We start from the raw sequence: 14070 nt of genomic DNA, 5'->3' as shown, positions 1-14070 counted from the left end.
GAGGACTGTTGAAAATTCCTTTAAAAGGTCAAAATTGATGCTACTAAATACACTAAATGGTGTGTTACCACATGGATGTACGGTTAAAGTTAGAAAACCTGGCAGTATTATAAAATAAAAAGTTTATCAGTTGCAAAATAGAATGAATAACCCACTAAAATGAATTTATTACCTCCTTTGTATATCTGTATAATATTACAGATGTATTTTGGAATTGAGAGCAATTTTTAATTGTTTGACAATTGTTTGACAGATAAGCAATGGCTATTTCAGCTGGACTGAGGGAGCACCCACACTTTTCAACGTGAACATAAAGATTCCATTCGGTGAGTCTCCAAAAATGTCTCGTAAAATTGCAGTAGAGCAGGATATTGGGTGAAATATATGTTCTCCTTCCTTATTTGTGTGTGTGTGTGTGTGTGTGTGTGTGTATGTGCATGTGTGCGTGCGTGTGTGTGCGCGCGCATGGGTGTGTGTGTGTGTGTGTGTGTGTGTGTGTGTGTGTGTGCATGTGCGTATGTGGGGAGGGGTGGGTGGATGTGTGTGTGTGTGTATGCTTTTGTGCATGTATGTGTGTGTGTGTGTGTGTGTGTGTGTGTGTGTGTGTGTGTGTGTGCGTGTGTGTGCGTGTGCGTGTGTATGTGTGTTTCTCCCCAGGTCAGCTGACTATGATAGTGGGTCAGGTGGGTTGTGGAAAATCTTCTCTGTTACTAGCTGCACTGGGAGAGATGCAGAAGATCTCTGGCACAGTGACATGGAACAGGTACGTACTGTATGCAGCACATAATGCTTATCAAGCACAACTTCCTACAAATCAACATTTGTTTCATCCTTTTGCCATTTTGCCTATTTTTACTGTCCTTCTCAAACATGGTGAACAGAGCTGCTTTTTGTCTTTACTGTAGAATACACTGAGAATAGAAAGGTAGGTTTTATATCATAAAAATCCACAGAGCTCTGATAATTGAAAAGCTGGAATCGATGGATCTGTGACCCAGGCGGTTTCATTCAGTTGATACGTTTTCCCAGTAAATGAAAATGAGAAATTGTGTATGCAATCCTATTTGCAATATTGTATTCTTTCCAGTACAGCTACCTAATCCTGACATTTTAGGTGATAAATTTGCTGACATTATATTTTGCAGATGTCTGCAAAACACCAGCTAAATATGATTAGACTGCAAAAAAATATATCTAGTGAAAATGTTTAGCATATAATGTAATATAAACCCCATCTACTATACCCCATTATGATATGATACATCAAATCAAATCTAAACTTATTTCTATTATAACACAATAACACTATATAATACTATATTCTGTACATCTGTAACTCCCATTATTAGTTTACAATGCAAACTACAAAAGCAGAATAAAACTGGAGATTACATTGTGGACTAACAGTAAAATGCTATATAGACTTTGTATTAAACAATAGTCTGTCTGATACTCAGTAGGAAACTATATATTTTGACCTTGTCGATGGTGGATATATATTTACTGTATATAACATTTAGACATTAAAAATTCCTGTCTTTATCCTCTGAATAAGGCTTGACCTATGTAATCTGTGAAAGCTCACATGCATGACTGCTTATATTACTGATTAATTATTGTTCATGTAACTGTAGATCATTTTGCATTCAGATGCTGTTAATAGATATAATTACTGATGCAATAATTTGAATTTGTACAATTTTTCTTTCCTCTCGTTACAGTATTCCGAAGCTGGATTCAGAGGGAGATGAAAGGTACACATCCTGCATTAAATTAATTAATAAATGTTTTTGTTTGTTTTATTGGCGTTTAATTCAACATTATGGTATGGCATTGCTGCACCCTGATAGAAAACCTCCTGTGTGTTTACATGCATATGTATTTGAGCATTATGCTCTGCAGTATGCTTCTCTCTGGAGGGTTCTGGAGGGTTGTAATCTTCTCTCTGTGATTGCATCTGCTGGTCTATGTAATATCCTGACTAAGTCCCAGTTCTAGTCCCACTCAAGCAGTGTGTGCTCAGCTGCAGTCTTTCTCCCACCTCCTCCTCTCCTGTCTCTTCAGCAATACAATGTGAGCTCTTAGCTGGACTGGTAATGCTACTAAGACTTTAGAAAATTATTTTCTAAGCCATTTTGCCCTCTATAGATGTATTTGTGGGAGCCTTGGAATGTCATTTTAAATTGTGAAATTTTCTGTACTGATTTTTTTCATGGATCTCAAGTAGAAGTACAGTTGCAGCATTTTAAAACATGATTTTTTTTTATTTAAAGATTCTATTTGACCAGCATCTGATGGGTTCATTCATTTATGGTTCATTCATTAAGATGCATGAAGTAGTTCTTTTATGAACTCATGAAACATTTATTACTACTACAGTAACATTCATTCATTCATTCATTCATCTTCTACCGCTTATCCGAACTACCTCGGGTCATGGGGAGCCTGTGCCTATCTCAGGCGTCATTGAGCATCAAGGCAGGATACACCCTGGACAGAGTGCCAACCCATTGCAGGGCACACACACACACACACACACACACTCATTCACTCACACACTAGGGACAATTTTCCAGAGATGCCAATCAACCTACCATGCATGTCTTTGGACCGGGGGAGGAAACCGGAGTACTACTAACATGACCTTGAGATTTTATATAGTACTGTATTTATGTAGTATTGATATAAAGTGCTCCAGATGGCATAAGCACTGGTTAAGAGCTTTGAAAATACAATGCTAGGTTCTTTATTCATGATGTCTTCTGTGACCCTAACCTGAGACTGCACTCATCCTCTTTCCGAAAGTATTGTGTGTGTGTGTGTGTGTGTGTGTGTGTGTGTGTGTGTGTGTGTGTGTTTGTGTGTGTGTGTGCGCCTTTCACAAGCATATGTGTATTTCCTTTCTTATAAACTAAGCTGGGACAACAGCCAAGGGCATACAGATTGTGTTACTATTGGCTGCTTTCTGGCTGTATGTCATTTTAAGGCTCCAGAGCTTCCAAACAAGGACACAAGGAGCTAACCTTACCTGATCTCAGATTTTAGCTCACCAAGCACCTACATTTTCTAGGTTTTGTTTTAGCATAAATTAATATGAACAATATACAGTACATGTCTTTCTGAAAAGGAAAGTACTTTGCACATCTTAGTTAGCCTTATTAATGAGCCACTTATTGAAATTGTGGCATAATGATTGTGTGTGTGTGTTTGTGTGTGTGTGCATGCTTATGTTTGTAGTCCAGATGCATCTGGTGATGAAGAATTCCGGTATGTATACATACACTCTCACAGATAAACATGGAAAAAAATGTAGATTTGAAAGGGAGTTCTTCCATTGTAATTTGATTTATTGACTGACAAAAACTTGGTATTTGTTTTTGGCTGTAATTTATTAAAAAAAAAATAAAAAATTAAACTAAAAAAACTACAGACTGCCATCCCATCCAATGTGTGTTGTCATGCCCAGTATTCCCAGGATCTATCATAAGGACATGCACAGGACAAAGCTATTACTGAAGATGAATCAGTCAATCAATTAATCAATCAATCAGTCTCTCAATCACATAATTATCATTATATTCTTAGTGAAAAATAGCCTAAATTTAAAAAAATAAAAATAAAATAAAAATCTTTAGTGCTAACATTTGGCATTAAGCTTTAAGAAGTGTGCCCCTTGTCTTGAATTGAAAACCTACACCACTGGCATCAGTAAAATGACAATATGACAAGTATGCATAAAGCATCACCATTAAGTCTAATCTGCATTAAAGTATGGTAAACAGTATTGAATGAGAGTCCCATCGCAGCAGATCTCTATCGCTCTCTCTTTCTCTCTGTTTCTAACAGAAAAAGAGGTGCTGTTGCATATGCTTCCCAGAAGCCCTGGCTTCTAAATGCTTCTGTGGTTGAGAACATCACATTTGAGATGCCTCTGATCAAACAAAGGTATAAATTCATCTCTTGTGTCAGTCAGTTCTTTTATATGTTCCCATTTTGCTGGTGGAATCTATCATTTACCCTCCTTAGAGATTTTATAGCTCAAAAAGTCACAATGACATTTCTAGTATGTTGGTATTTGAATGCTATCAGTGATGCCTGTGTATTTTGTCCTGTAGATCTGAGACCTGACTCAGTATCACGCATATTAAAGTGACAACCATATGTTGCTGTTTATCCCTGTTAGCAGGGTTTGCTCTTATCAGTCCTCCAAATGGCATTTTTAAAAGACTCATTCAGGTTTATTATGGTGCTGTCACTAGCCTGTGTTTTTAATGGTCTGTCAATCAAAATACATTAAGCAGCTTCCGGCCTTCTGTTACTGTGGTGAAATTAAGCTAAAAGGACCAGTGTTTATCATCTCTTTCCTTCTGTCTCTTTTCCTCTTTCTCTGTCAGTCTGTCTCTCTTTATTATTCAGTATAGGTCACTCTGACTCATTTCCTGTTCATCTGTAAAGTGCTTTAACAATCATGCAATCATGGTTCAGAATTGCACCTGCCCCCTTCCCTCTCTTTTGCTCTTTTGTTAAATATGCTGCCTGGGTGCACTTAAAAGATGTGAAAAATCTATCAGTTAAAGTAAAAAAAAAAAAGTAAACGAACGTTATTTTCACCAGTATGACGCTAGTGAATTTTTATGTGTTTTTATTATCATTATATCTCATTTTATTATATTTCAATAGTAAGATGGAACATTTCATGTAACTCATCAGTCAACAAAATGCTGAAGAAAATAAGAACGAATTTCCTTGAATCAATGTTGAGTGTATAGCAGCACTGAGTGTGTTGTCTGTACAGGTATAAGACAGTGACTGAGGCATGCTCCCTGCAGCCTGATATTGACATCCTACCACAGGGGGACCAGACGGAAATTGGTGAAAGGGTGAGTGTGCTATTTATCACAACACTCTCTTACACTCTCATAGTAGACCATGAAACTTTAGACCTAATACAAACATTTCTTTTCAAACACAAAATGCAATGTACAAATACAATATTGTTGCATGTTGCCTCATGTTGTGCGAAAGCTTTGACTCCCTATTTATACATGGCACTGTATATATTGTTTGGTAACATAAAATTTACAGAGGGCCATGTGTGGATTCTCACTCACTCAATCTTTTGCTCTCCCTTTTCCTCTATTTATCTCTGCTGTATGAGTACAAAAGTGGCTCACAAATAGCTGAGTTAACTGCCACTGACCCACTCACAGAGCACTAAAGTAATCATGAAAAGAAGCCTTTGCCCTCATGAGCCTCCTTGGACAATACTTGACAGAAAAACCTTTAACTGCAATTACAGCTATAAGTCTTCTTGTATTTGTCTGTATCAGCAATGTACATCAGGATCCTGATAGTTTTGTCCGTATTTTTTTTTTTTTGCAAAATTGTTCAAATACTGCCAGATTTGGAAAAGGCTATTGGTCAACAGCAATTTTTATACCTTGCCACAGAAATAGGTTTATTCAATATTGGCTTTCTTCTTTGCACTCTTTTACAAAGGTCAGCTTTGTGCAGCAGTCAGAATATTGTTACCCTTTGAACAGTTTCTCGTATCTGAACCACGTAGCTCTCCATCACATTTGAAAAATGCAGTTATAAAAATGTCAGGCAGTAAATGTTCGACTTTTATGTCTTTTATGTTATGTGCAACACTGGAATGGACAAAAACATATTCGGTTCAGTTTGTAAAAAGATACTAGCAGCCACATTTGTCTTTGATGCTCTTGCAATCAGTGCAATGTTTACCTTTTCATTTTGGTGTAACTAAACTTTAAATTATAAAGAAAATGTATAATAGAAAATATGAATTCATTATAATTCCGAAAGTACACTGTATGACTAATGTTTCTGGAGACCTGACCATCACAAACCATATGAACCTTCCCCAAACTGAACAAAAACAGAAGAGGTGTTCTATAGGTGTCTGTGATAGCTGTAGGATTACAGTTTCCCTTTACTGAAACTAAGAGGCTTAAACCTGTTCCAGCAAGACATTGCTCCTGTGCACAAAGCAAGGTCCACCAAGGCAAAGGCTTGGTGTGGAAAAGCATGAGTGGTCTGCAGAGAGCCTACAGAATAACTTAGGGATGAATTGAAACACAGACTGCACCCCAGGTCTCCTCATCCACCACCAGTGTCTGATCTCAGTCATGCACTTGTGGTTGACTGAGCACAAATCCCCACAACCACATTCCAAAATCTAGTGGAAAGCCTCCCTAGAGTAGAGCTTATTGACTCAAATCTGGATTAAATCTGGAATGGGATGTTCAACAAGCAGATATAGGTGGTCAGGTGTCCTCATACTTTTGGCCATATAGTGTACATTAAACCAACATGTCATACATTTTTCTTATGAACCCCTTTTCTCTCTTGTCAGGGAATCATCCTCTCAGGAGGCCAGAGGCAGCGTATCAGTGTCGCCCGTGCCCTCTATCAAACCACCAATGTAGTCTTCCTGGTGAGTAGAAACACCTACCGATATATACCAGCATTAGTACAGACAGTTGCAAACACTTGAGGTTGGGTGAATCAATTCTAAGATAGTTTTCTCCTAAATAAATGATTCTTTTCCCCATAAAATAATTCTACTTAGAAATCTCTTTGAAAAAAGGGAATGTGGATAACTTTGTTTTCAAGCGGTCACACTTTTTCACACTGCCTTTCAGATCCTTGGATATAGTACTGTCCTCTATAATACAGGTTGTACCAAATCCTATAATTAAAAAAAACTAAATAAAATTGAAAATCACTAAGACACTCTTGGGAATAAGAAAGGTTCTTAAGGGTTTAAGTGTTTTTAGCTCTGTAAAATGGTTTTATTCACTGATGCAGAAGCCTACTGCCTTTAAGGTTTCCCCAGAGGGACAACCCCAAGTACGCCATAGGGTACTGGCTTTAAGACAGTATGCCAATCTGCTTTTAATTATGGGGATTGAACTGTTTTTAGTGCATAGATTTCAGTGCATTGTCATATCTTTTGTAGGATGACCCTTTCTCAGCGCTGGACATCCATCTGAGTGATCATCTGATGCAAGAGGGTATTCTGAAACTGCTCCTGGAGGAGAAGAGGACTGTGGTGCTGGTCACACACAAACTGCAGTATCTGCCTCACGCAGACTGGGTATTGATGTATCTTTGATTATGTATGAAAATGTCTTGCTTTTATTTAGTGTTTTCTCAGTTTGGCTTTTTCAAACTTGGATTGCCAGTTCCAGACTGATAAATTAGAGGCAGCACACTCTTGTTCATTGAGTCGCATAATGAAAGGTTTTCTCCTACATTTATCTCCCTCCTTCGGTGCCAGTGATGGATGACACTATGGCTGTTTACTCTTCCAAGAATGCCTATTACTAGGCTCTTAATTTGACACAGCAGACAGCCTTCTTATTTAGATAGATCTACATCTATCACATCATTGTCCGTCTCCTATACACATTGAAGAGTAAGACTGTCTGATTGGAAACAATGTGCTAACATTTTGGAAATCTTCTTGTACTGTTTATAGATTATTGCAATGAAAGATGGTACGATCCAGGCAGAGGGCACCCTGAAAGACATTCAGAAATCTGAACCTGAACTGTTTGAGCAGTGGAAAACCCTCATGCATCGCCAGGATCGGGAATTTGAGAAGGTACAACCCGCAGATGGAGCAACTGCACCATCTTAGATGAGAAATACCAGATGATATGACTGGACTGGACATGTTCATTTTCAGTCCTAATTCACAAGTCTCTTCTGCTTAGTCAGCACAGTTTTCCCGTAGTCTCTGTGTAATGATATCTACTGATAGTAAAAAAGAAGAGGCACTAGGAGAGTAGTGAGCACCATGCTACTTATTGTGGCATCTCAAAATACAGTCCCAAGATAATGAAAAACCTTATAATTTCATTTATAATTATAATTTCAGAAAGCTAGTCAGAATGGTATCATTACAGACCCTTAACTTTAATTCACCCAGTTACCTTTCTTGTAATATTGGGTATTCTCTAATATTAAATTTGGAGATTGAGTTTAGTTTAGTTTAGTTCAGTTTATTAATACCAGAGCTGTAAGTTTAAATACAAAAAATGACTTAGTTATCAACCAAGGTATTCAGCAGCATCATTATTACTGTCTGTCTGTTGCCTATTGGACTACTGCAATCATAAATTTAAAATAGTTTAGACGATACTCATTATAGCCAATGTGTGCCAAAGCTACTTCTCGTCTATGATTTGTCAGATACTTATTTGTATTTGTTTTGGAGATTTACCACAACTTAAAACTTAAACAACTTAAAAAAAAAATTTGTAAGTCCTTACATAGCGACATTTTCTGTAGAGATATTTATTTAGCAGTTTCAGCACATTGCAACAGTGAGAGATAACGTTTTATGACATTCCAGTTCCATTAAGTATTATGATGCTGCAAAGTATTAAGTACAGAGGACCGTGTTTCTCAGTAACATTTTTCAAGAGAAAGAAAAAATAAAATTGGTGATGGAACAGCTAATTATAGCTGCTATAACATAAGTGAAAACCAGAACTAACCAAAACTATCCTGTGTGTTTCTAATCGTATCCAGCCTACCATGAAGCCCACATATCTACCCAATTATATATACATTTATATACATATTATATATATATGTATATACTCACTTTGCTGATGTTTTCACTTGTACAGTATGTACAAGAACATCAGTGATTGTGTCTCTGCACTGTTCAAAGTACTTTAGTGAATAACCTGGCTGTGTTATAGGAGACTGTAGAAGAAAGTATGACAGTATTGGAAAGGAAGAACCTGAGAAGGGCCATGTACTCCAGAGAGGCAGTGAAGACAGAGGAAGAAGAGGAAGGTAGGAGGAAACACACTATAAAGTCTTTACTTGCATTTTTCTGTTGATCATTTCTCCATCCCTCAGCTGTCAGCATTTGTAATATTCATGTTTATGGTCTGCTTAAACTGGCTTTGTGGTAAGACTCCATAATATTCAGAGAGCATTGGTTTAAAATAATCTGAGATGACAGTTTGCTTTCATGTTGTCACATCTTTATTTAAAGATATCATCTCTAACAGCCTATTTAAGATTAGCTAACCTTTACAAGCCCTTCTGAACTGGCATCTGCCATTACTGTTGTTACTCAGTGTTGTGTTTTTGTCCTCGGTGAGGATAATGATCTTTGTGACACATCTTTAGATCAAGGACGGACGTCTCTGGGTGACTGCAGGATGTCTGGATTTCAGCCCAGACATAGTAATCACTAATGTGAAACGTGAAACGTGAAAAAATAAAAAATAAAAATACCAGGGTAAACTTTCACAGCATTGCTGCTTTTTGAATATTTTTCCTGAACAATTCTTAATGCACACAGTGAAGAAAAAATCTTTTAAATAAGATATTTTGTTCAAACAGTAAAAGCTGGCAGTGATTTGTCACATTCTGCCCAGGCTCTGTCCCAAGCCCTGTATTTATTTCTTTGCTACTGTGCAAAATTATATCTTAAATGTGAAAATATATTTTTAAAGGAACAAGAATCTAGTATTTCTCATTATGACAAATATATTCTCATTATGACAAAGATATTCAACAAATGTAAGGTAATTATATCTAATTATCTAGAGATTTTATAAATTTCAAGTGTGACATTGTCTCATTCTATTTGCAGTTGCCAACAGAACAACTTTGATGGGAAATTAAATCTAGAAATGTGTGCAATAACCTTATATTTATTATAAAATAATCTCATAGAGAGGAATATTAGCTATATCTGGGTTTACTTAGATTATTTCCACTTGCTAAGATATTATGTTTTGCAGCATTGAATAATATGACACAGTAAAAGAGCTGTGTTTGATCTTTTATACTTTAACAAGAAAACACATTATTTGTTAAAAGAAGCTTGTGGTACATTGGGGTAAATAAACTCCTGACATGCATTACACTGGGACATTACTTATTTCTATCACTGTGTGATACAAATAGTGGAACAAATTTGACTGATTTACTGAGTCAGAACACAGAACTTCCACGTTTCTGACCATGGCACGTCATGCTATGCTAGAACATTGTTTGTCATATCATTTATAATGTTGTCTAGTCTGTGGTATAAGAACTATTTTTATGCTGTTGAATGCTGTTTACATACAGTCCCTCTAGCCAGCTAATGAGGGATACAAACTAAAATAAATTTAATAAAATAGCTAGTTGTATAGCATATGTATAGTTCAAGAACAGTGATTGCTGAATAAAAACTAATTAACCATCTAAGAATAATTAGGAAGACAGTTCATGCTCCATACACGTAAGCTGTGATCTTATACGTTATCTATATTTATATTTATATTTATATTTATGGCATTTGGCAGATTCCTTTATACAGCGCAACTTTCAGAAGAACTTTTGGAGTCACTATCAATGAATAAATCGATACTGGTTTACTAGTTCACAGACTAAGAATAACATCAGTCTAAAAAACTCTGATATGTGGTAATATATCAAAAAAAAATGCACTTTTGTAAAAATGACTTATAACCACAATATGACTTCATGGAGTATGCATGACAATATGACTACTGAATGCTCAGAATAATACTTTGCTCTGACAAGTTTGTCAGAACTGAACAATGGACCATAGAATAGAAATGTGAGGTGGTAAAAGATCAAATTTCCAGGAAAGCTACACACTGTGCTGCTGTCAAATTAAGCCAAAATAAGTAACCATAGAGGTCAGCTGTCCTCTGAATGGGACAGCAACAGCTTTTATCTCAAGAGTGCATGAATGCAGCCACAAAAGTGCTGCTTTCCCAGAATTAGGCACAAGAGTGATGCCACCACATTATTTATTCTGGGACTAGATAAATAAAGTGGCCCCTTCACTACATGGCAGTCTGCATTAAAATGATGTTGCTCATGTGGAGTGTTCTCTGTCTTTATCTGATGCTTGTTGCTGGTTCTCTGGTCTGTGTGTCCCTGCAGCACTGGGGACTGCACTCACAGGTGTGGGTGGACAATGGTTTGGTAACTGTGAATTGTGTCAAGCTTATGTAAAGTGGTGCTGTGTGCTCCATCAGTGGTCTTGGCTGCATGTCTCCATTGGCTGCATGCCTCCATTTAGTTTGATTATCTTTGTTTCTTATTAGTTTATGCTTATTCATATCTACCCTATGTATCCTTTTTCTCTGACTTCTCTTCCTCCTACTCCTCTTCCAGCACTCTCTCCTATGCACTTAAAATTATAGCATAAGGGTTGCATCTAAATTTAGAATTTAGATCGGGTGGAAGACCTTAATATGAGCATCTTGATGATCTGTGTAGTTTGCTCCGCACAGAGAGCAATACATCATCATTATATACCGTCATAGAGGGAATACGGACCTTGTCCCACACTGGCCCTAATTTTTAACCTCAATTTACACCGTGTTTATAATATTCTTATTTTCCTCTGTTATTTGTTGCCAGATTTTGAGCCTGAATCCTGCTTTCCTTTGTTGTATAGGTGATGTAGTGAGTACTAATGTAAAGAATGCTGTGTATTTACAGTACAGCTTTGGAGTAGTTGGTGGGTGATGATATTTATGTAGTAAAGATTATGCCTTGTTACTGCATAATATAAGCAACTGTCTACAGAAAAATGCTTCTGCTGAGAAGTGACAGAATCTTCATACCGCTAACAAAGGTAATAATAATAATAATAATAATAATAATAATAATAATAATAATAATAATAACAATAATACATTTATTTATCACCCAAAAGTACTAATCACAAAATATACATATATAATAAATTATACCCAAAAACTGTACCAATGGCAAGTTTAACAATTATGTTTTTAACCTGTATTTACAAAAAACACATACAAAGCTTATGCTTCTACACCGCTTTGTAAAATATTTTAAAGTTGTGGCACATTTGTGTATCATGTATCATCTGGTCAAGATGATTTGTCTGAATGTCAGTGGAGGGCATGTGAATGCTGAATGATAGCAGGTCAAGAACAAAACTATAGTGCACTTTTTGTTTCTGTAAAAATGCTTAGAATGTTAGTAGGTTTCATCACCAAATGAATAATTGCTTGTAGAGATTCCTTCTAGCAAAGCTTGCTCACCCTTGCTGTATTTGCTTAATGTCATCAAATGGCAGCCTATGCTATTCATTTTCATTAATAAACAAGCAACTGAGTTTGTCCATCACCTCATGTTTTTGTGTAACTTCAGAGGAGTCACTGGAGAGTGATGATGAGGAGAACCTGTCACAGGCAATGAGGCACAGAGCTACCATCCCTTGGCGTTCGTGTGGGAAGTACCTGAGCTCAGCTGGACTGATGCTGCTGCCCCTTCTGCTACTCTCTCAGCTGCTCAAACACTCATTCATGGTGGCCATCGACGTCTGGCTGGCTCACTGGACCTCCGATGTCATTCATGCCAAAATCAATGCTGTTCGACACAACTGCACACTAGTGCAGGTACAGAATAATCTCTCACTATCATAATATTTATATATATCCATATGTTCAAATTTTTAATAGAGTTTCCATACTCCTGAGTACCCTTGCACTAACAATTATAAATATTTTACACCCCATGCTTGATGCATGCAGCACTTTTTTTGCATGGCTTTGAAATTCACATTTATAATTTGACTTTTAGTTATAGCAAAGAAGAATCTTTTTTTTATTTAATTTAAGAACAATCAGAGAGTGGTTCACAGAATGTGCTGACTCAGTTTAGTTCAAAACCAAATTCACCAAATAGGTTATGTTTCTTTGTTAGCTAGCTACAAAAACTGAATATGTTTGGCTATCAGTATATACATTTGTAAGAACTTGACAGCGCAGTTATTAACTAACTTACTAAGCTGCATTTTGAGCTAGTTACTAGGCTCTTAAGCTTGGGCTTTGAAAAATAAATCGATGCATAAAATAGAAGTCACATATGCAAACTGTTGGTCTCGAGACAAAATCTTTTGAAGCTGTATCAGTGTACATGAGTGTTACTGTGTCATTAACACATTAGAGTCAGAGCAGGTGGACAGTGTTATCTGAGAGTAGTGAGGTATTCAAGTATATCAACTATACTAAGTCATGACGGATACTGATCACATATCATGTGCTGTAGCAGGACACTTAATACAGCAAGTAGTGTCCTGTCTGACCTATTCTAAGTGTGTGTGTGTGTTTGTGTGTGTGTGTGTGTGTGTGTGTGTGTGTGTGTGTGTGTGTGTGTGTGTGTAAAATTCCATCTCAAACTTGTATGATCCACTGCAATCTGGTGGATTTTTAATCTTTAAAAATAAAAAATAAAAAATAAAGTGTGTAAGTCCACCAGTGCTGTGTTCTCTTATCCGTCAGGCTTTTCACCTGACATGTTCACAACTACTCATTTTGATTTGTGCTCTGTAGAGCATGTGTGGTAAGAGAAAACCAGGCAGGCACTAAACTAACGGATAAAAACATGCCTCAATTAGACAGCAAGAAGTTTTTTTAAAGAAGCCACATAGTAATCCAAATATACAAGAAATTTGAAAATTGTGTTTTATTTGTATGCTTATTGTTCGGCAATGCAAAAAATACATCTAAATGTCTTTTGATACATTATGGAAAGTTCTCAATAAAGCAATTAAACACATTTTCTTAAATGTTAATTATATAGATCTGTATATTCCTGACTAAGATTTATTCAATTCATGACTAAAGATTGATCCAGCTATATTAACAAAAATTAAATGACATCACTTTTTCATGTTGACACCTTATTGAACTCTGGGCTCTAAAAAGGTGTCAATTCATGTTTGATAACTGCTGACTTCATTTTATTCATTGGTGATATAAACATTGGTTAATGTAGCTATACATTTTTTTTTTTATGTAATATGAGTTAGTTACTCTGGTAACGTTGTTCTGTATTAATGATATTAATGAAGTTAAGTAAGGTCTAGCACATAACAGACTCTGCTGTTACACCAAATTAAACCACGCCAGGGTGGTAGGATATCCACAAAGTGGCTTGTTTTCATACAAGGGCACAATACAAAGTGTGTCTAAGATTACAATTTTAAATTTATTAATGAATGATACATCACACTTTCTA

At 36.4% G+C, this 14070-nt stretch overlaps 1 protein-coding gene across 1 annotated transcript in view; it reads left to right on the top strand.

Moving 5' to 3' along the window:
• Positions 1–14070, top strand: part of abcc8 (ATP-binding cassette, sub-family C (CFTR/MRP), member 8) — a 46680-nt gene that overhangs the window by 23368 nt on the left and 9242 nt on the right. Inside the window, exons 16-26 of the mRNA XM_060887378.1 lie at positions 254–326; positions 658–763; positions 1722–1754; positions 3238–3267; positions 3847–3945; positions 4796–4880; positions 6377–6457; positions 6983–7120; positions 7505–7630; positions 8739–8835; positions 12199–12446. Coding sequence (XP_060743361.1) covers positions 254–326; positions 658–763; positions 1722–1754; positions 3238–3267; positions 3847–3945; positions 4796–4880; positions 6377–6457; positions 6983–7120; positions 7505–7630; positions 8739–8835; positions 12199–12446 — 1116 coding nt within the window. The remainder of the gene's footprint in view (positions 1–253; positions 327–657; positions 764–1721; positions 1755–3237; positions 3268–3846; positions 3946–4795; positions 4881–6376; positions 6458–6982; positions 7121–7504; positions 7631–8738; positions 8836–12198; positions 12447–14070) is intronic.

The sequence above is a fragment of the Tachysurus vachellii genome, chromosome 14 (genome assembly GCF_030014155.1).
Source record: "Tachysurus vachellii isolate PV-2020 chromosome 14, HZAU_Pvac_v1, whole genome shotgun sequence".
Taxonomy (NCBI): Eukaryota; Metazoa; Chordata; class Actinopteri; order Siluriformes; family Bagridae; genus Tachysurus; species Tachysurus vachellii.
This window is presented reverse-complemented; position numbering and strand designations above follow the sequence as displayed.